The following is a 23,580-nucleotide window of genomic DNA, read 5'->3' as shown; positions in this document are numbered from 1 at the left end:
ATTTTGTTTTTATCTTTCTTTTCCGATATAAACCCGAAAAAATTTAAAAAAATTAATATAACCCGAGATTTTCCCTAGCCGAGAAATTCCCGAAAACGATATTTGTGACATAGGATTAGAGTTAGGAAAAGCCAGCCCGATTTAATTTCGGGATGGGATAGGGTTGAGGCCTTGACAACCCGAACCCGACCTCTGTCCTCTAATTTTGTCATGATTTTCTTTAGGTTATCGTATTTTTCTATTTGGCCAAAGGTGAACCCGACTCAACCCAACCCGATTTCGGGTTAGATGGGTTGGGTTAGGGTTCAGAGATTTAGAGGCGGGTTGGGTTAGGGTTGGCCATCCTCAACCCGAGGCTCAGGTTAGGTTGGGTTAGGGTTGAGGGAATGCTATCTCGGGTTGGGTTAGGATTGGCCTCAACCCGATCCAACCCGACCCGAGTTGCACCCATACACTGGACAGGGTGAGACTGTAGGCAACAGAAAAGTAGAAGCGACTAAATCTTACATTATCTTTTGTCCAGGTCTTGCAAATATTGCCCATGTATAGGGTATCGTTGTCTTGACTAGCAGAGATTCCAACGCGCTTTCCCTTCACCTGATCAAAGTAATAAAATTTTTATAAAGTGGATATGGTTTATCAAACCCCAAGGAAAAAACCTAAGTCACAGACGATTGAAAAAACGAGGACGACCTCCGTTCCATCCTTCAACTCAGCAAGAACCTTCTTTGCTTGATCAACAGTTGCATAGCGGATAAATGCAAACCCCTTGCTTTTTTGTGTAGAGGGATGCTTTACTATCCTTGCAGACTGAATTTCCCCAAATGCACTGAAGACTTTAATCAAATCGTCTTCAACTGCTTCCTTGCTCAACCCGCCAACGAAAATCTCAAAATCCTTTTGTTTTTTCCCATCTGTCAGAGATGAATGCATATATACAGAAGGATCTTCTAAGTCTTCATTCTCTTCATTATCTTCTTCATCGTCACTTTCAACCTTATCATCATCTCCAACCTTCTCACCACCTTCATCATCGCCAGTCCCATCTTCAATTATCTCCTGTTTAGCAACTGAAACAGCCAAATTAAGTGGTTCACATCAGTGACCTTTCACCACCATCAGAACTAAACAACCACTATGAGCAGCACAGATGCACCAAAATTGACACTTTTTATATAGCAAGAATAAAAGCAAAAGCAAGACATCAAAACTTTTGATTTTCTTAGCACATTAGGAGACCAGCCAATAGTGATGCAGACAGGGCGGGAATTGGCAGAGATAGCTTGGCTATTTTTTATTTTCCCCCTCCTTGAGGCGCCTTTTATTTTGTAGCTTCATTTTCTTGTCTATTTGCGGCTTAGCTTGTTGTACCGACCATCTCAGTCATGGGGTTTCCCCCTCTTTTTCCTTAATAAAATTATCTATCAATAAAAAAAGGCAAATGCGATACACAAAAATAAATGGCCACGCGTTACAATGAACAGAGTTAGAAACCAACACAAATAAGAGACAGAAAATAGTCCTAGAACTAGCTCACCTCAACACAAAATTCTTAATCCTAATTCACCAATTTTTCTTTCATTTTTTCAGTTTTAGTGTTTATGATAGATGTATGCCACTATGCCCCATAGTCAGTGACAGTTACTTTAGAATCACAAATACGCCCTTTATTGGAACCAACAGAAACCCATCCTACTATAGAAAGAAACCAAGCAATACATAGACATAGTTATACTTGCATATAAATCTAGGATGTAGTGGCAAAGTAGTACCACACATGAACTATGGATATGTTTATCCGATTCAATATCATTAAACCAAGCCTTTTTTATGAATGGTATCATTAAACTGAGCTTTAACCCATTGGTCAGCACCACATCTCAATGGTCGGCAGCACAGACTTTAATCTAGCCCTATTAGAGAGACATTAAAAAGTCTAGCTCTATTAGATCAAACAAAGCAACTAGTGTCTGGACTCTAGAGGGCACTGGGCAGTTGAGAGTGTTCACTCTGAAGCCAGCTCTTAAACAATCGAAGGTTTGGATTGGAACACCAACGAAATGTCAAACAAAAAAAAAAACAAAAAAAAAAGTTATTTATGCCCAATGGCCATAATGTCTAGTAATAAACTCTATAGCTAAACATGCGAGAGTTGGAAACAAATGGAACTTAGAGGAGTCTAGGGAATATTCAATAGGGCTAGCTTGGAAAGCCATGCCTGATCATTTCTTAATACAACCATTTGATTAGTCGGGGTTACCAGTTTTCGGTTTGAAATTGTGTTGTGTTAGCACTTTTCTTGCATATTTTTGGCTCTAGCTTAAATGGCATGATTTCTGGATAATAATGCAGAACTTTCCGATTCTCTAAGGAGGGTAATCATGATGTTAGACAGGAAAGATTGTTGGACTCATGAGGGCCTGCCATTGGCTCGTGGTAAAGCGAAAATTCCTCACTCGAGCTCGATGTAAAAGATCAATGGCATTCTTGTTTGCAAAAGAGTCAAGGTGTTGATTCCAATGTGTTAAGTCTATCATCTATTGATTAGGTAATAGGGAGGGGCAAACAATTTATATGGAAAGCACTTCAAGTTGATACACCTCAAGTGGTTCTTTTGAAAGGCATGCATCATGTGATAAAGTCCTTAAAAAAGGCCATGGATTGAAAAATTAACTGAATATGACTTGATGGGGCCCACAAATATGGCACTTTTTGTTGGATTCGATTCAATTGAGACCATTGGGCAATGTAAAGGAAAGGAAGCGGGAATGGAGAAGGCACTCTCGGCTGCGGTAGTAGATGAAGAATTCGAAAGGGAAGTGAAATAGTTATTCAGCATGGTGGCCGCGCATGGAAGTGTAGACCTCACTGTAACGGTTGACCCAGAAGATCACTTCTTTTGTTTTTTTACTGGCCTAGGAGTATGATCCTGGCCACCCTTAATTGATTCTATGTAATGCAAGTAGGGACCCCTGGTCCCCAATGTAAGCTTCATAGTATCAAAGAAATTGTCATTTAAAAAAAAAAAAAAAACTGAATATTCCTTCAATATAGTTTTCATTCTATTCCATCGAATCAGCAATGTCTTCGTCATAAATTGACTCACAGAGAGTTTCTTGTAGAACCTCATATTCATTGTAATATTCAGCAAAATTAGATAACCCATAAAAGTCGAAATCATTTGTTTCCTCTTCAACACACCCATTGTAGTCCAAATCATAAATTCCTTCTAGCGATTTTTCATCTTCAGCAGCATGTTGTCTGAAGTTGAAATCCCTTTCTTCGTAGACGGCTTCACCCTTCAGTTCGCTCTTATTTGCTGATTTACCAAATGGAACCTCAATTCTTCCTTGTTGGATTTCCACCGAGGAGACATGGTTGATTGGTGAAATAGAAAGATGTTTTGTGTTTGAATGAGAGAAACAATCAATAGAGACTAAGAAATATATATATATATATATATATATATATATATATAGAGAGAGAGAGAGAGAGAGAGAGAGAGATGAAGGCTATAGAAAACTGAGGTAATTTTTTGAAAGCTCATCTAGGTTCCTTTCCACACCTTATTTTAAAATCAATTGATAAATATAGAAACCCCTTTTCGATCTCGCAATGTATGTGGCCACCAGCGTCACGGATATTTCGACAGTAGATGCGGACATGAAGATGAAGGAGTATCAGATACATGTCATCTAGGAACGATTGCGAGAATAGACTTGAGGCCTTTCCAAGGCCAAAGTAGTAGGCTGCCTCTCTAGAATCTTTGAGTTGGATAGACTAGCTCATGAGAAGGTTGCCACCTAGGTTAGGGCCTCGGACCAAAGATTGACTCTATATGCACAATGAACTGGTCTTTGTTCCCAATGGGGTTCAGATCAATGTTACCTGGAACGTGGTACGGGAACGGGTATATGATGCGATGATTAGCCCAATACACGGTATGATGGAAACATGCGATGCATATTTATTCAAAAACAAAGCTTCAATTGCAAACCAAAATATATATAATTTAAAGTTCTCCAGATATCACTAAATAAATTACCAGCACGTATTGAATACTAAATCCGAAAAGAAATCAAACAGAAAATAACTACTTAGTTATGAAATAAAAACATAAATACTTCAAAAAAATGGAATAAAAACATAAAAACATAAAAACATGATAAATGATCAAACTAATAAGCTAGTGTCTTGCCGTCTTTCCCTTATCTACCGAAGTTTTCCCTCTTGCAAAGCTGGATGTGAAAGTATGTTGTAGTCCGGGACGATGGGGTTGTCATTTTTAGCGATCTAGATCACTACCGTACCACGGATGGGGTCCTGTGACCTAGATCGAGGGACCAAACGCGACCCCAGTAACATTGGTTCAAACCAGGTTACGGGGTTGGAAGATTTTACGCACCAACCTTGCCTAGTCACGATCAATCACTACTAATACCCTTCCTAAAATAATCTAAACATGCTTTCTAACTAATTAATCATGCTATAAATGGAAATTGTGATTACACTAAATTAACACAATAGCAAGAAAATGTGTAAAAACACATACAATTTGAAATGGAAGACAGATTACAAAAATAATGCATCTGATTGAAGTATGAAATGAATCTATCAAGATACAACATAAACCAAAGAGTATCATTAGAATTTAGCACATTGACATGAATACAACTAATATGTGGATGATGCATGAAAGAAAAGACAGGAAGAGAATTAAGCATAAGCATGCCACCAACACATTTAAACTAAACTAAGATGATCCGGTCATATGTTAAACAAAAGACTCAAACCTAAAACAGTCGCATGGAAGAGGATAAAGGACTCAATACACATAGAAGAGCAAGAAAAACACATTGAGAAAGAGAACAACTTTTCAGATTGTCAAAAATTCAGATCAGCGTAGCTCTCAATTGATTGATAGAGCAATTGTCGATCGACTAGGAGGCTAACGGATTGATAGAAAAAGGTGTTGATCCCAAAAGGCGGGTTGATCAATCTGATGTCTATAACTCGTATTCAATGGTCTGGATCGGAGTTTAGAAAATAAAAAGAGACTTTCAATTTCAAAGTCATCACTAAAGTCTAAGAATAGACATGCTATTACGCACAAGAATTGATACAAAATAAAGACATGAACATGAACCCTACTGATCATTATTGCAAAATCACCAAACTTTGAAAACAGCTAATGATAAATTAGAACTAATATTCCATGCCATAATAGGCAAACCACAAACCAATAGAAAGTGGAAACTTGGACACAACAATGAAAGAAACAATTAACTAGCATTGCAAACTAGGGTGCAATTCGAGTCGGGTTGAGGCCAACCAGAACGTGACTCGAGGAACCATTTACTCAACCTGAACCCAACCCGAGTTCAAACCAGATGAGGTTCAACACGACCCAAACCGAGGCACCCTTCTTTTTTTTTCAAATCTGAATCCGACCCGTGGAACATTTATTGTATGGCAAGGATACAATGAAGTAAGAGGAAGTCACGATGTCGCTCTATCGAATGAGATGAGAAAGAAACAAGTTCTTGAAGGGAGTCATCAAGATCAGGTGATGATTTTAATGAGTGGGAATCAAAGAGGAAGGTCGTCTGACAAGGTATCAATAAAAGGCAAGTCAAGATCCAGGGTCAGCGGAAAGGGGGTGCAATGTTAGTGTTGCAAGGAATACGGCCACATCAAGCGGGATTGTCCTAAGCGAGCTAACCAGTCGGACAATAGTGCTACAAATACAGTGATGGTTGTAATAGAAGAGCAAAGCAAAAAGGTTAGAGACGTTCTCACAGTCTTTAGTAATCATACTTCTCATGATGAATGGATCTAGACTCAAGGTGCTCTATTCATGTATACTCCAGGAGGAAATATTTTGATGTGTTCTAAAAGACGAGGGGAAGTGTAGTTTCCTTGAGTGACGGGTCTACTTGTGATGTCACAGAAATTGGGACGGTGAAGATCAAGATGTTTGATGGAGTGGTTTGTATTTTGGGTGGTGTGGTGTATGCCCCAAAGATATGGAAGAATCTAGTTTCACTTGGCCAGTTGGTCTCCAGGGGTTGCAAGAGCCATGAAAATTACACACGATTGTATAGTTCTAATGAAGAAGTGTGAATGATTATATCATTTGGTCGGAGACACGGTGACTAGTGTTCTTAAGATCTCAATGGCTAGTTGGAAACGAAGTGGTAGAGCGTGCACGCGTAGGGTTTCTTTCACAATTGGTGCAGAGACAAGTTTTCAGGTTGTAGACGATGGTGAGAAGGTGACAGTACCTACGATGCGGAGGATGGATAGAGATCCACCTCCAGGGTTGACTTTGTAAGTCAATGCGTCGGCAACTACAAATGTGCATTGGCCGTGTTGATCGAGTCAGGAGGAATCAAAACCAAGTTGATTCGATAGTGTGTAGCTGGATTCAGATGGCCAATGGTGGTTTGCGGCAACACCGAACATGTGGCGACATCAACGGAAAATCTTTAGGGGACTGGGAAGCATGCAAGGTGGAGATTGTTGGGAGTTGCCTTGTTTTCGTATCCTATTCCTTTTACAAATAAGTTGCCTTATAGTAGTTTCTTTTTTGTGGGAACCCAAACTTAGAAACCATGCTAAAACGAGAGGCTTTCTCATGTGTTTAGGGCAGCTCCAAAGAGGATATGCAAAGAAAAACGAGCGTGCTTTTTCTCGGGTGGTAGGGCTTGAGAGAGAGAGAGAGAGAGAGAGAGAGAGAGAGAGAGAGAGAGAGAGAGAGAGAGAAGGGGTTTTCTTCTCGGTTTTTTCTCAGGTTCCTCTTTGTGTATGATCTTGGGTGACAGAAGCAAGGAAAGGGTTCCGGGTTTGTGGGTTGTATGTTTAATCCATTGTAATCCTTGTATATTGTTTTCTCACAGTGGAAGATCATGTTCTCGCCCGTGGATGTAGGCATCTTGGCCGAACCGCGTAAAACTCGGTGTCCATCTTGTGGTTTGTGTCCTTTTTATCTCTTCCGTCTACTTGTGCACGATCAGATCGGATTTGCTCCGCAGATTTTCTCAACAAACACAATAAATCAAGTCCTATAGAGAAATCACTATCTCGTTTTCCTACGGCATATCTACATTTGCAAAATAAATGAAAAAACAAATACTAGAGTAAATCGTTGAAAGACGTCTAGCAGAGAAGTTCCAACAATCTTCACTCAGACGGAAAAGAAAAAAAAAGGAACACTAACAATGAGAGAGAGAGAGAGAGAGAGAGAGAGAGAGAGAGAGAGAGAGAGAGAGAGAGAGAGAGAGATACCTAGGTCTTCATCCATTTGAACGGCTTCGTTCTCATTCACTCCACCATCAATTTCTTTAGGTTCTTCACAAGTCTCGTCCTCACCATCGACAGCTTCTGAAGTGGGATCCTTTGAATCTAACAACTCCTCCAATTTCAGAACCTTCGTCTCCTCTCCTATACAAACCTCCACTTCTGTAGAAACCACTTCTTCTACAACCGTCTTTTCCTCCACAGATTCTGAAGTGGAATCCTTTGAATCTAAAATCTCGTCCAATTTCAAAACCTTCGCCTCCTCTCCTAAACAAACCTCCATTTCTGTAGCAACCTCCGATTTAGAAAAAACCTCTTCTTCTACAACCGTCTTTTCCCCATCTGCAACCTCATTTTCCGGCAAAGCCTTCACCTCCTCCACAATCGGAACCTCCAGTTCAGTAACCTCCTCCACAATCGGAACCTCCAGTTCAGTAACCTCCTCCACAATCGGAACCACCGGAACAGTCTCCTCCGGGACGGGGCTCGTCAGAACCTCCGATTCGATAACCTCCGGCTCTTGAATAGAGGCCAAAAGAGAGGCCTTTTTGGTTTTGGGGGTCGTGTTCTTTGGTTTCGTAATCTTCGGCGAGGCCTTCTTTGCTGCAGTACCCTTCTTCGCTGCTCGAGGAGGCATCGCGCTAGGGTTTTGGAGGTGAGGAGAAGAATAAAAAAAGGAAGGGAAGAGCTAGGGTTATGGTGAAAAGGGCGGAGCTAGGGTTTTGGTGAAGAGTGAAGATAGACGAGAGGGATTTGGGGGCAGAGAAATGTGAAAGAGCGAGGTGAAGGCGTGGGAGGTCTTTCCTTTTTTTATCCCCGTACTGAGGAGGAAGGTTTCTTTGGAGAGATCGACTAATCCTAGCCGTACACGTAGTAATAGAGGACACGTCGTGCGATCGAAAGAACTGCCACAAATTAATGGGGCCTCTTGTGCCACGTGTAGATGATGGGATCCGTTGATTCGATGTCAATTGATCGGATGGATGATCTTAGTCCCTCGATTCAGAACCCTCCCAATGGGTTTCCAACTACGATTTCCCTTCAATATTTGAGTAATAATCAGTTTTTGGACTCACAATCGGTTTCTCAATTATGATTATACAGTGCAGTGGGGCTCATATTTTCATTTGCTGGGCCTCCGATTAATCGGTTTTCCAATTGTTGAAATATAAGGGAACACTACTAACAAGTAAGAAGGATAAATGAGAGAGAAAAGAAATACCTAGGTCTTCATCCATTTGAACGGCTTCCATCTCATTAACTCCTCCATACGCATTTCCTTCATTCTCTTCAGAAGCCTCATCCTCCTCCTCATCAACAGCATCTGGAATGGAATCCTTTGAATCCAACACCTCTTCAAATTTCGTAACCTCCGTCTCCACTACAGTAGTAACAGTAGTAACAGTAGAAATTTCCACTACAGTAGAAACCTCCGATGATTTCGTAAAAACCTCTTCATCTACAACCGTCTTTTCCTCCTCAACCATGCTCAGCGCAACCTCATTTTCCGGCACAGCTTTCATAACCTCCGTTTCGGTAACATCCTCGAGAATCGGATCCTCCGGTTCGGCGCTCGACGGAATCTCCGATCCGATAACGTCTTCAGGCACGGTGCTTACCGGAACCTCCCACTCTTCAACGGGGGCTAACGGAGACGCCGGTTTGGTTTTAGGCGTGGTGTTTTTCGGCTTCGTAGTCTTTGGCGAGGCCTTCTTAGACGTAGTACCCTTCTTCGTTGTTCGAGGAGGCATCGAGAAAAATAAGGAAGGGAAGAGCTAGGGTTTTGGAGGAAAGAGATGATCGAGGAGAGGGATCTGGAGGCGAAAGAGCAAAGTGTAGTGGTATGATATAGTGGTATGATATTTCTTTCTTTTGATCCCCGAGTGGAGGACAGATCTTTGCCTCTTTTTTTTCAGTAGAGATCGATTGATCGTAGCCGTACATGTAGCAATTGTGTTCGTCGTGCGATCGATCGAAAGTACTGGCACCGCCGTGGGTCACAAAAATGGACACTCCAGAAATGCTCCGCCGAGAAATTTAATGGAAAGCGTGTGCCACGTGTACGTGAATGGATCCGTTGATTCGACCAGCGACCAGATGTCAACATATTGATCCGTTGATCTTACTCCCTCTATTCAACAGGGCTCCGCCTTGAAAAGCAAAACTATTGATCTTTGTAGGGAAAAGTGGTCTTTTTGTTGGGGTTCCACAGCAAAAGCAAAATAATCCATGTCGGTAAAGTAAGAAGGATGGGGAAGGGTTACATGGGAATGGGCACCCTCGCTCTAACTGCTACGGCTAGCTTTTAGAGGTGAGTTCTACCGGGTTAAATTCCTTCCAAATGGTGTCAGTGAGCTCAGGGCGTGGTAATCCTGGTTTGCCTCCGAGGGTGGGAATGTACCTCGGGGAATATCTCAGAAGCCCGGTGTTATATCTCGTGGTTCCACGTTTTCACAGAGTGAAAGGGCGAGATGGTCCATATTGCTTCCGCTTGGAGGGGTAGATGGTTGGGGTTCCACGCAAAACCCAAAATAGTCCCACATCGGTAAAGTAAGATGGATGGGGAGGGGTTATGAGGGAATGGGCACCCTCCTTCTAACCCTCTAAAAGACAGAGAAGTTAAGACAGAGAAGGGAACTTGGGGAGGTTTGATTAATTCTTAATTCTTTAATTAAGAATTTTCTTAATTCTTTAATTAAGAAATTAAGAATTAAAGGGCTGTAGGACTACTCTCTTACCTTAGAGGGGACTCGTTTGAAAGCTCTGCTATTCTCTCTTCAGTTTCATCCTCGAGTGAAATGATGCCTAAATCCAAAACCTACCTAGTCTATCTACAGGAAACCGCATCAGAGATCTCACTCGCACGCCACAGACAAGGTAATGTCTCTTTGAGAGTTTCAGATTTCTAGTCCCGGTTGTTTCCTCTACATGGATTCATAATTTCTGGTTCTTTTATTTTGTTTTGTTTTGTTTTTCTGAGGTTTAGGATCATATCAAATGGCACACACTTTGGATGCAAATAACTTGAAGGGCCATGGGAATTTGGTCAATGCACTTTGATTTTCGCTCGACAGTCGGAATTTGGCTAAGGGCAGATTCCGTTGTCGACTTTTTATTTATTATTTTCCTGTTTTATTTATTTATCTCTTTGTAATTATTAGAAGTATACAAGACTAATTTATGCCTAGAGCTATTGATAATTAAGGCAAGGAAATTGCATCATTCTAACGGAAACAAATGCAATCACATGTAGTGACCAAAACCCACGGCCAAAGACACCCGCCAATCTACCACCGGCGAACACACTGAAATACCCAAGATCTTGCCCAATAAGATGGAGAAAAATATATACCAACAAACCACAACCACCAAAGGGGAGCAAAACAAACAACTACAAGAAGACAAAAACAACACACAATCCACTATTTAGGACCAAAATAGTACAATGTTACTATAGTCCCCCAAACTCCCTACATGAGAGGTTAAGTACCACTTGTCATGTGCCCCAACCAAGTGCCACTTTTGGCATGTGTGGCATATTCCTCCCAACCGATTCTCTCCCTTGCATACTTCATCTTCTTCATTACAAGAAACTTTACTGCAATTACCCTCAATCCACTCTCTTATTACTATTGTAACCCCTACTAAACACCCAGGGGTGGAGTTAGGAATTTACACTTGGGGGGCCGGACTAATTACACTTTGCCTGCATTGGACATTTGGTGTGCGTGGGGGGGGGGGGGGGGGACCCCACTGTATATGTGCCTCCGCAGCTGTAAACACCCTAAGATAATAATCAAATTGCCAAATATTGCCCTGACCCGGTCCTCATCATCACCTCCACCATCACTTTGTAGATGTTTGATTCAAGTGCCAATGTTCAATAACATATATGTGGGAAATGATAAAAGAGATTTAAGACATGATTCAGTGTTTAAAAACACGGATGTGACACAGAACGCAGCCAAGAAAAATCCTTGTCGACTCGGAGTGGACGCGGCCAAGAATGCGGTTGACGCGGTCATAACTCAGTAGAGTCAAAGGAGTTTTTATTGACTCTGTAGGGCAAAACGCGGAATGCGGATGTGGTGCAATGCGGAACACGGCCAAGAAAAATCCTTGTCGACTAGGGCGAGTTCCTTGTTGTGTCAACGACTTTTAAACACTATATTATGATTGTGTTTCATGAAGAAAGTCCATGCAGAATGGGTAAAATCATTAAAAAAATTGTATAAAAATGAGATCTGGACGAAGAGGCAATTGGACAGGACCACACACATCAAGTGAACTACTTCAGTCGGAAATGAGGTATGAATGTTATTATAAGAATTAAATGGAATTTCAGATTGCTTTCTGAGCTTATAACCAGGACAAAAACAGCGCTCACAAGCTTTATTACATGCAGTTTTAATAAAAGACAGACATTAAGGAGTATAGGACTGTTGTACGTACGAGCAAGGCGATGATGTCGTACAAACTATGACATAGAGGACTCTGTAGTAGACAAAGCTTCAACATTAGACGTTGACGAGGAGAAGCTGGCCATTGGAGCACAGAGAAAGTAAATGTCCCCTTTCGAACACCATTAGCGAGGAGCGTACTAGACTGCAGATCATTCATAAACACTAGAGAATGTAAAAAGAAAACAACAGGAAAATTGAGACGTGAACTTAGAAAAAGGCAATAAATTGTGTTGAAGACTAAGAACACCATAAACACTAGAAACTGACAAAGAATGAAGGGAAGAAGAAATGAAAGCATGACTAACATGGGTAAAGGTAGCCTGGAACCATCTCCCATGAAAATACGAGAAGACCCAAGGTAAGGAGTGAGTGACGCCATATTACCTGAATAATATGGCACCTGACTCTACCACCCAAGAAGATTCTAATGGAGATGAGAGTGGGCGTATCTCCCATTTGATGTGTGAAAGCTGTAGTAGGGGCTTGGTGATACTTTGAATTATTGGTAGAGCTGTAGTATCTCCCAGTATAAACATGTGACAGCGGTGTGGCTGGTGCGGCCATGATCTGACATCCTCGGTTTATTGGTAGAGCAATGCGATGTGATGAGATATATCATGGACTCGGAGGAGGTCCAAAAGTCTACGTGGGGTAGGGTGAGGGCGGTGGCATGGGTACTGACCCAATTAACAAAAGGGGGGTTGAATATATCAAATACACACACACACACACACACACATACATCCCGTAATTAAAAACCTAACAACTTAGAAGTAATATTAGATTTTTGTGATGTTATCGTTATTTGATTGTTCTCCAATTAAATTGTTTGAATTCTTTAACAAAATATTTAATTTTTTTATCTTTACAAATATATAATAAATATAAAAATATTTTATGTTCAGCGTACCCACAACGTACTCGTATCCTTACTTTTAAAAAAATCACGTACCCGTATCGTGTCGTACCCGCACCCCGTACCCGTATCCTTGCTTCATTGGGCATAGGCAGAAGGCCCTAATGAGTCTCTCCTTGAGTACCCAAGTCGAGAGTTTGTAAAACTTTGTGTATAATATGGCTGTCTCACTGTCAATCTCGTCTTCTACCTTGTGTATTATCTCTGACCAAGTCCGCGATGCGTCCACAGCCATGGTTATGTGAAGACGGATTTGCTATAGGCTTGGGAGTTGAAGATTTAGGTGCCATGAGATCGTATTACAACTATATAAAGTTCATCTGTCATGTAAGTAGGGAGGCAGTGAAGATCTTCTGTTCATCTCCCAAACTATTTATTGTCTAATGAACTGTCATGTTCGTGTAGTAGTTGTTTTATTGCAGCAAAATGATAAATAATGTTTATCTTTTGCAGAAACTCATGCGTAAATTATGTGCCTATTCAAAAAAAATTTATTTCTGCATTAAGTTGGAGAATACTTTCTTCAAACTACTGTAGATATTAATCTTGAAGATCCTTTTAAAGTTCTCTAGCAGAGGTTCTGTTAAGAACCTATGCAATGACCTCAATCGAAAGTGGAGTTAATTCATGCAATGATCAGTTGATCTTTAATGTGCCAGGATTCACACTCTAGTTTTCTCTGTATCTGCTATGCGCTATTCATGGTTCTACCGTAGTAAATACGTTTTTCTAAGATGGTGATGGTGCAAATACATTCCGTGTTTTTAACCCAACCCAAGCTGAAGAGACGTATTCTATGGTCACTGCTAACCGCTTTTGGTCCCAAATCCTTGGGCTTGCTTTTTCCAATAAACGTTGGTTACTTTTCTTTTTGTTATTTGTACTAGTAGCCGGTTTATGGATGAGTGCTATTTGAGTAGTTGATCTGTCTTCAATGCTTTCTCAATCCGCTGCCCCCTGCCTGTGTCGAGAACTATCCACTACTGGAGTGGTCGAATCCTACAGTAACAAGGGCCTTGGGTTCTCTCAAGTTGGTTCCTTCATATCAAATCCATTCTCCTTCAGATAGGTATCCGGTAGAATGACAAGCCCCTCCAAGGACTCCTTAAGGGTGATAGTAACATTGGGAAGGATCAGCCCCTTCCAAAAAAGGTAATTATCATGACAAGTTGGGAAGGGATGGGGAAGGAAGTGGAAGATGAATTAAGGAAGGTGCAAGAAGTGGCCATGAAGAAATATAGTTATAACTGATGTGACTGTATAGAAACTATGGATCAAGAGGAAGATGGCTAGTATGAACTTTGAAGACATGAAGGTAGAGATATTTTTTTGGTGGCTATTTGTCTATTTATATTTGTGAATCACAAAGAAAGTAGGGGAGGGGAAAATGGATCTCTATGTAGTGATATATGAGAAAGATAGATCTACAATGAGCTACGAAGAAAGATGGATATGTCATGGTGGATCTGTTATGATCTACAATGTGGAGGAAAAAGGGTTCAGGGTTCATGAAGTTAGGGAAGAATATTCTGAAAGTTTTAAAAGGAAGGGATCTGAAAATTAGGGCTCGGATATAAGCGAATGAAATAGAGTTTTGAGATAGGGAAGAAAGATTGATCCTTACCTTTTGAGGTGAGGGGACGCTTCACTTTGCTCCGATACAATGTAAATCCATATTAGGAGAAGAGAGAAAGACAGAGTGACCAAAACATGGAGCAGCTTTCTATTCATTCATGCACTCAATCAGTTTATGTGATGAGTTGTATACGAAACCAAAATACTGAAAATCACAAGTATTCCATTTCCACCAAAGTACATTAATGCCACTCAGACAAATTTCTGAACAATTGGCCCCTTTGGAAAATGAAACTGTGGCCTCTTTAACCAAAAGTTTTTAGGAACTTGGCAAGAAACTGAAACAGTGTGGTTCTTAGAGAAGGCCGAGAGGAGGATAGGTTCCCTACAAAGGTGAAGAGAAGATATGGGCCTTAGCGAAGGAGAGAAGAGGAAATGTTTCATACAAGAGGAGAAAATAGAGTAACTGGCTACAAGCAGGTGGCCATTCTCCTTCTTCCCTTATCTATTTTGTTCTAAGACAATTGTAACTTTTGATAATCCAGATCAAACCTGGGGGCCATTGTATTACAATGGACACACGTTGGGCACACGAAATTTGATAATGGGGTGAACTCAAATTTAGGTTACTGATATCTGCACGATCAAGTTTTGATAATAGGGCTAGGGATGTAAACGAGCCGAGCCGAGCTCGGGATATATTAAGGCAATGATATATTCACACCCCTCATCTTCCCTGGACAGCCTTATCTAGTGTAATTTGACTACTCTTTTTACACCACGGGGGGTGGTCCAAGTAACATATGGGGTTCCAAAAAAAAGTGACATATTTTCCCTCCCCCTTTCACTCCCTAGACAACCCTTTTAGTGTATATATTAATATATAATATATATATATATATATATATATATATATATATATATATTTAAATATATCAAATCCTTAACGAGCCGAGCCGAGCCTGGCCTAGCTCGGGCTCGGCTCGTTAAGCTTAACGAGCCTGGCCAGCCGGCTCGGCCTGGCTCGTTAAGGATTCGAGCCGAGCTCAAGCCGAGCTTTTACCGAGCCAAGCTCGAGCGAGCTTCCGAGCCCGAGCCAAAATTGACACCCTTAAATAGGGCAAACTCAACTTGTTTTACATTTTTTTAATTGACTGCTGAGGGCTTTTTGGGAATTGTAATAACCTTTGACAGCTGGTTAAGCAATGTGAATAAGGCGAGTTCGGGCCATTACCAAAACATGGTAGTGCGGATATCAGTGGCCTATACACACACACACACACACACATGAATTACATGTGTGTAGGCCTCTGCAGTTCTCCTTTTTCTCCTAATACGAGATCAACCATGGGCTTCACAAATTTTGCTTGAAATCTTTTCTTCCATTTTGTGGGGGCCGATTTTTTCTTGCGCGCGCCTGGAGCGGCGAGGGGATCACCACATCGGGCTTTCTGGGAGTGTTTGTTGATCTACGTTTCTTGTGAACTCGGGACCGTGATCCAAACTTCATAAGAGAGAGAAAGTCAGAGTCGCCACCTAGGTTAGGGCCTAGGACCCGTGCATGTTCTTCCGATGAAAAAGGGATAAGTACCCGAGTTCCATTGGAGGAACAGTAACCAAAGGGGTTCTTTTACTCTGGCCCTAGAACCTATAATTTTGCTCTGTTTGTTAAGGCATGGTTCTTACAGATATCTGGGTAAGGGTTATGGTTACAATTGGGGAAGGTGTTAAGCACCCCTCTTGCACGGATGAATCCGGTCTTTTGACTTGATTTGGCATTTTTGAAGAATTAAATCAGGATAACTTATTCTTTTATCCTTTATTTGGATTACGCTTAATTCCAAAATGTAAATAAAATGAATTTACAAAAGAAAGAAAATAAGCGACAGTTATCATGATTAAGATTGTATGTTGTTATATGAGTCCCGAAAGATCTCGTAACTGACCACAATCAGGTTAACTAAATCAAACGGAAAAAGACAATACAGAAAGGAAAAGAAACTCTGAGTTTATGATTCCCTCCGTTTGTCCAACACCGTGGAGCGTCAGGGCCCTCTTCTCTATCTCGTTTGTCTATGGTAGGACCGGAGACAGAGTGGTGGGATAAGGAGAGGGAACGTAGCCTTATTTACAAAGAGGAGAGGGGTTTACGTTACAGGATCTAGGGCAAAAAGAGCCATAAATTCTGTAACTACTCTGCACCGAGTTTTGTAATAGAAATGCAGAAAGCTAGAAAATAAATGTAAATTTACCAAAGGAGCAAGAAAGCTTGTCGAGAAACCGGCGACGTAACAGCGCTGATTAGACGAAAGGGCTCCGGGTTTGCCGAGATTTCGGCAGAACAACGGCGCTATCTAGATAATACGGCCTCGCATTCTCCGAAATTCAGCAGCACAACGGCGCTATCTCGACGAAGGGGATGTGGGTTTGCCGAGATTTCGGCAGAACAACGGCGCTATTTAGATAATAGGGCTCGCATTCTTCCAAAATTCAGCAGTACAACAGCGCTATTTGGACGAAGAGGCTTCGGTTTTGCCGAGACTTCGGCAAAACAACGGAGCTATTATGGAAAAATAGTTCGTAGTTCTGCGAAATTCAACAGAATAACGACGCTATTTGAAGGATGTCACTCCGAGTCTTTAGAAATTCGGCAGAATTCCGACGCCCAGTGTGAGCTACCTAAGAATTTCTCTACTTTCTCTTTTCTAAAGCAAAGAAACTAGGGTTTTCTGATATTCAGAAGGGTTTTTGAACTGAAAAACCAGAAAAGAAGAAATCTGAAGTTTAAAACTAAACCAGAGAATAGTTAAAAAACCAAAAATCTGATTTTTAAAACTTAAAATCTTATTTTTACTCCTACCCCCCTATTTATAGAGGTTCGAGCTGGGAAATTTGAAGAAATCCATTTTCGTAGAGTGCGAAAATGTACCTGACACTGACGTCAGTGTCAGGTCGGCAACATTTCGGAAAATGTGATTTTTTGTCTTTTCTTGTTTCGAAAAACTTGATTTTTCGTCTCTTTTGACGGGTTTTCGGGGAGTTTCGGCGGACCGTAACTCCACCGTTTGGACTCCAAATCGCACACGGACAGATCCGTTGGATTCCTCGTTCCGAGGAGATTCCAATGAACCTAATATCGGTGGTTTTCGGAATACGAAGTGTTTTTGGGTAAAAACGAATGTTTTTTACTCAAAGCTAACTTCTCGGTTGAAAGGCCGTGTGAAAACGGGCTTTTGGCTGTGCCGTGAAAGGCGGGATACCGTGTAAAGACGGGCTTTTGTTTCACCTCTGGGGTAAAGTCCATTTTTGAAAAATTATCTTAGTTTTATAACCTAGAGAGAGATTGAGAGAAAGACTACAGGTACTCTGGGACTCGTCATGAGAATCTTCCTCGCGACAACCTATCATTAGTTCCACCTTGACAAAATTGGGTGTCTGCACATTTTAAATTCTGAAGGTGGCAAGTCAGGAAGTTAAGATCCAACACCGGTGGATTTCACATTTTTTCCTTGTCGTTTTCCTCAAACCAGTGAAACCATAAAGTGTTGGTTCATGAGTACAGGATACTGAAAACATGTACTTGCCTAAGCTGTACTGCAAGTTCAAACCAGTGAAACCATAAAGTGTTGGTTCATGAGTACAGGATACTGAAAACATGTACTTGACTGAAAAATAGATAAGTAAAAACGGGAACATATCTGAAAGGTAAAACATGAGAAAATCATAAGATGGGAAAAAACCAAATACCCATTATTTGTGCCCTCAAAGGTGAAAATACGATCTAAGAGACACAGCCTGAATGCAAGGGCACTCTACTTTAAGAATTTTTTTTAAGATATTCATGTTGGACACATGTCAACAAGTCAATTAGGAAAACACCTTAATGTATCCCTTTTCTTCTTTTCTTTTGTAATTTTGCTTTTGGAAAAACTAGTTAACTGGATAATATTTATATGTTTTGTACTTTAATACTCATTTACACTGTAGTTTGTCCTCCAATGTGATTGTATAAATATATGGGCATGGCAGTCAGTCCTAAGAAGCACGGGTACGGGGTGCGGGTACGACACGACACGGGTACTTGGGTATGTGATTTTCCAAAAAAATTGGGTGCGGGTACGTTGTGGTTACGCCGAATATAATATATTTTAATATTTTATTATATATTTATAAAAATTTAAAAAACAATTGGAGAATAGGTTGGGGAGAGAGTTGGAAGGAGAGGAGGGAGATTTGGGGGGAAAAAGACCCAATGGTCTTTTTTGTTGTTTTTAAACCATCCCCCCATATTTTTAAAACCCAGCCCCCGTTTTTGGTTTTTTTTTTTTTTTTTAATGGTTTAAAACGTGTTGGGTGCGCTGGGGGTGCATACCCTACACGCACCCAACCCACTTTTTTTTTCTTTTAAAAAAAAATAAAAGGGGTACGCATCGGGTACGCACCCGAGGCACACCCGCACCCGACACACACCCGACACAGGTGCGTGAGGCTCGGGAGAGTACCCGTGCTTCCTAGGCAGTCACACCGGATTTACTATTTCTTTTCATTCACGCATACCATAATGTTTAGCTTGCATCCTAATAGTTCTGTGAACCTTATTGTTTTGTTTAGACGGAAACATGTTATAGAAATGAATCGATTGCTAAATTTCTCTTCTCACACTTCACATTCATATATGATATAACCAAGTCAGTTGCTATGGTCTATCTTATGATGGAGTGGTTCTTTATTAAGCCCTCTCTCAACTTTTGCTTTTATTGTTTTCAGTCATATGTTTTTTTTTCCTGAATAGCAAATAATTTCATTAAAGAAAGAGGCGTCCAAGAAGGTTAAAACCAATAGATAATACAAAAAGCCGATGAAAACAAAGATAACAATAGCAATAGAGACTTGCATCCCTTAAGGAGGCAAAAAATCGAAAATAGCAAGGCTGTCCCTCTATACCCCGGTCAGTGCTAGCCGGTCAGCATCCGAATTAGCCAATCTCCGCACATGCTGAAAAGTGACTGAGGCACCCTCGAGTCGATCAAACATCTCATCTATCGTATTTGCAAACATCTCATCTGTCATATCAAACATCTCATCCATCCTACGTGCAAACCTCCAAGGATATCATCTAATCCATCGTATGTAAGGATAAGGCTGAATCTCACTCATCCACCTGATAACATTAAGTGGGTTTCCTTCAATAATCAATCTACTTAGGTCACTAAAGTCTAAAATCCTCGTAGTGCTCTGACCCCAACTTTATTGGAGTTTGCAATTCCAATTGGGCCTATGAAAGGCCACTTGGCTACACCCCTCTCATCCCTTAGGATGCCACCCACCCCAGCTTGCCCTGTCTTTCCTATGCTCGACCTATCAAAGTTCAACTTTAGTCATCCTTTGCCTAGGGGATTCCATGTTGGCGAAGGGGTATGTACCTGCCCCGTTCTATTACATATATCTTATACCCCCTCCAAAGTTCATAAGCAGAGATGAACTTGAAGCTTGGGAGGGTCCTTGCCCAGGATATGGTTAACGCTATCACCTTAGTGTACATGATTAGCTCGCTTTTAGTCAATCGCCTAAATATTTTAGCATTTCCTTCCTACCACATCACCCATAGTGTTAATAGTAGCACGACTTTCCATAAAATCCTTCCTTTCTCTGGCCAATGAACGACTAGCCAAGATTCCACTGGATTTGGAAGTCGTACTGGGAAGACCCGGGACATCCCAAATCTTGTTAGGATCCTACACCAAATCTCCCTTGCTATCTTGCAATGAATGAAATGTGGTCCACCGTCTCCCCTGCCTTTGCACATAACGCATAGTGGTCAACAATGATCAACGGTTTCTAAGATGGTCTCCATAAGTTCTTGTTGAGAAGAGTTGTCCAGCTAAACACACAGACCCTGGGAGGTGCGCTGGTATGCTCCACACTTTTGCTATATGTGAGGGCTGAGGGATAAGCGCAATGTTGTGATAGAATGACTTGGCACTAGCGGTTCCAGACGAGCTCCAGATCCAAACCCTTTTGCCCTTTCCAGACTTTTTTATATAGCAAGCCTCCAATACCTCCATCAATTGAGCAACCCTGTTAATCTCCCTCTCAAAGATGTTTCATCTGAAGTTGATTTTCTACGAAATCGTCCCCTCAATTCTATAATAGCAATCAGCTACAAAAGCATCCTTATCAATGCCCATCCTGCACAACTCTGGAAACAACTGTACTAGCGGCATCGTGCTGCACCGTAAGTCATACAAGGATTTTATTCTATTGCCCTTGTAAACTTTGAATCTATTCCTCCGGACATATGTTTTTATTGCTGAATTGATGTGATTCAGTCATCTTAGCCATTAGATTTAGTTTTTTCCCTATTATGTTATTTGACATGTGTTATTTTTCCTTTATTAACATATTTTTTGGATCATTGGCATTTTATTTAGCCTAGATGTGGGGATGTTCACATCAACCCTATCACTCACTCTATTTTTTTTTTGTCGTGTCACCCACTCTATTTGTTTACTACCTATGACCCACTACCTTAAAACCAAGCCCAAGTCCAAGCCACACGTCATGGACTTACTATTTTTAGTATACGAACTTACTGTTTTTATTAGAGACAGACTCACTATTTTTAGTAAAGATGTACTTATTATTTTTATTAAGTGCGGTCTTACTATTTTTAGCAAATCCGAACATTGGCACAAGACTCCTCAACCCTCCTTATAAATGCCAAAGAAGGAAGCCCTAGGAAGTATAGGGGATCTTGATAAAAAAAAAATGAGAAGCCCATCTTGCGTTAAGGCATACACTTACATTTCTTTCTCTCCTCTCCTCCCCTCCCCTCCCCTCCTACTATTCCATCTCCGTTTTCTACCTCCTTACATCATGTATTCATTCCATGTCTCCTTTCTTATATCTTGCATTCATTTTCCCACTTTTTCCTCATTTTATGCTTCTTAACCAAGGAAGCTGTAGGAAGTCTGAGAAATCTTGGTTAAAATGTGAGTAGAAGCCCCTCTTGCGTCAAGGTGCACATCTCTCTCTCTCTCTCTCTCTCTCTCTCTCTCTCTCTCTCTCTCTCTCTCTCTCTCTCTCTCTCTCTCTCTCTCTCTCTCTCTCCACATCCTCTATTCATTCCTCTTTCTCCTTCCTATATTCATTCCCACCGTTTTCCCCTATCCACTCTTCCCGGTTAGGTTTATAAACCGTTCCTTCTTTCCCTCCCTATTCACTCTTCTTGGTTTGGTTTATAAACCGTTCCATCTTTTCCTCCTTTTCACCTTCCTGATATTGGGTTTATAAACCCGTTCCCTCTTTTCCGAATTTATAATCTTTTTCTCCTTTTGACCCTTCTCGATTGGGTTTATAAACCGCTCCCTCTTTTCCTCCTTTTTACCCCCTCTGGTTGGGTTTATAAATCGTTTTCTCTTTTCCTATTATCTTTTATTTCCCTTCATCTTCATTCCTCTTTTCTTGATCTTGATCTTTTCTGCATCTTGATATTCTTTTCTTTCTTTGATCATGATCTTTATCTTTTATGGATCTTGATCTTCCTTTTCAAGATCATGATTGTTTCTTGATCTTGATTTGTTGGATCTTGATTCTTTTTTCCTTCATCTCTCGTTGTATTATCTGAGATCAGCCCCTCCTCATATCACTAGGTATATCTCTTTCTTCTCTTGGAGGCTATCTATATCTAGAGTCGAAGCCTTGCACACTACCCCAGAGAAAAAAAATTCCTAGATTTTTATTTTCATTACAGCTTATCAGTATTTTTCCTTTTGAGTCTAGCCTCATTCCCTCTTGTTCCTTTATTTCTTCTTGATTTCTTTGGGCCATAGTTATGGAGTCTATTTTATAAAGCTGATTTGTTGACAAACCTGAATAGACATCTGATTATTATTTACTTGTGAGCTGATTTTTCTGATTTATAATGTATTGTATGGATTCCTATGGAACTCTCTTGGTTGATTTAATTCCTATTGGCGGAAGAATTCAAAAGCTTTGAATGTATGGTACAGATTCCCATAAATCAACCTACAACACTAGATTTGTACCAAAATACAAAGGATAAGTAGTCTCTAAATCTAGGCAGCTAGTTTATCAAGCCAAACTGAGTTATTAGTTATTACGAGCTGCACTTAGCTCTCTGGACTTAAACTGTGGCTTTGTAATTGCTGATCATTTGTTGACTCTCTTATTGTTACCTTTCAATTTTTTATACGACTGTGTCATGGAATTGCTCTTGATTTACAGCATTGTGCTTTTATTGAGATATTGCAGCTTTGCTGACTTGCTTCTATGCTGCCAGCTAGAATGTTTTCCTTGTTGTCACTGTTCAATCTTTTCATGGTAGACTCTTGAATTTTTCTCTAATAACTCTTTATCACGCAGGTGACATCACAGGCATTGCTCGGCCCCTGGCACCATTCAGATGGATAATAACTAATAACCTCCCTACCACTGATAAAAACTTACAACCATCATAATAACATCATAATAACATCTTTGCTTGACCTTCTGGGTCCTATCTTTCTCAGTTTTCTAATTAACCAACCAATCTTGGAAATGGATTCTTTGTATATTAACTGATCAACATTCTAGTATGAAAATAGCTGTGTTTTTTTTATCTCGACCTGCAGGCTAAGTGAGCCCAATTAGAGAAATTATGTCTTAAAAGCTCTGCCTCTCGGAACTGCTTGGTACTGGCTACCAGGGTCAGTTCTGACTCGGTGATTTAGTCTCACTTCGGGGGACTTGACTTGACTTGGCCACTGTGTACCCGGCTTCAACTTGGGCTGTGGTCGGCTCAGACTTTTCATCTTTTCTGAATGGATCCAATGTATCACAATCAACTCCTAAGGGAACAAGAGACCAATTTTGTAGAAGAAGAGCTCATTTTGATGCATTGAGGATTGTGTACAGGCTCCCATGGTTTGATATTTTCTACTGAGGATCTGAGAAATGGAAGGAGGGCACAACCTGCTTGTATGGCATAACAACTATGTGAGTAAATCAATCTTCTCTCTGCTTGCGTCATATGATCCAATCTAATTTGCTAATTTTCAATATTTCAAATATGATATGTTGGCCATTTTGTCAGCCCTGAGAGAGTAGATGTTCTCTATATTACAAAGTTATGCTGTACCTATCAGTAATTGTGTTACACATTATTGAAATCTCTTCAAGCATCCATGGATCTCAAAACAATCAGGTCTTTTACGTACAATATTTCAAACTCAGTCTTGTTTAGTGTTTTTTTTTTTTTAAATGGTAACTGAAAATATCACAAAAGAGACAATTACAGCAGGGAAGCTATGGTTTCGCAGCCTTTTA

At 40.6% G+C, this 23,580-nt stretch overlaps 1 protein-coding gene and 1 long non-coding RNA gene across 3 annotated transcripts in view; one reads left to right on the top strand and one right to left on the bottom strand.

The window, feature by feature from the left end:
* LOC143877320 (uncharacterized) overlaps positions 1-9,234 on the bottom strand; it is a 15,234-nt gene extending 6,000 nt beyond the window's left edge. Inside the window, exons 1-3 of one of the 2 annotated variants that reach the window (XM_077379326.1) lie at positions 8,522-9,234; positions 694-1,070; positions 508-597 (exon numbers count right to left, since the gene is read on the bottom strand). In XM_077379326.1, coding sequence (XP_077235441.1) covers positions 508-597; positions 694-1,070; positions 8,522-9,050 — 996 coding nt within the window. In that variant the 5' untranslated portion in view covers positions 9,051-9,234. Of the gene's footprint in view, positions 1-507; positions 598-693; positions 1,071-7,287; positions 8,110-8,521 lie in introns of those variants that run through there. The other variant, XM_077379318.1, reaches the window with a different exon arrangement.
* On the top strand, positions 8,309-23,580 carry LOC143877332 (uncharacterized). The gene is made up of 2 exons (XR_013250601.1): positions 8,309-10,176; positions 22,639-23,580. It is a non-coding gene; the product is annotated as an uncharacterized LOC143877332 (long non-coding RNA).

Source organism: Tasmannia lanceolata, unplaced genomic scaffold, assembly GCF_043159265.1.
Source record: "Tasmannia lanceolata isolate RefF3 unplaced genomic scaffold, GAP_Taslan_0.1 ptg000002l, whole genome shotgun sequence".
NCBI classification, from domain to species: domain Eukaryota; kingdom Viridiplantae; phylum Streptophyta; class Magnoliopsida; order Canellales; family Winteraceae; genus Tasmannia; species Tasmannia lanceolata.
The sequence above is the reverse complement of the archived record's forward strand: the minus strand, read 5'-3'. Positions and strand labels throughout refer to the sequence as shown.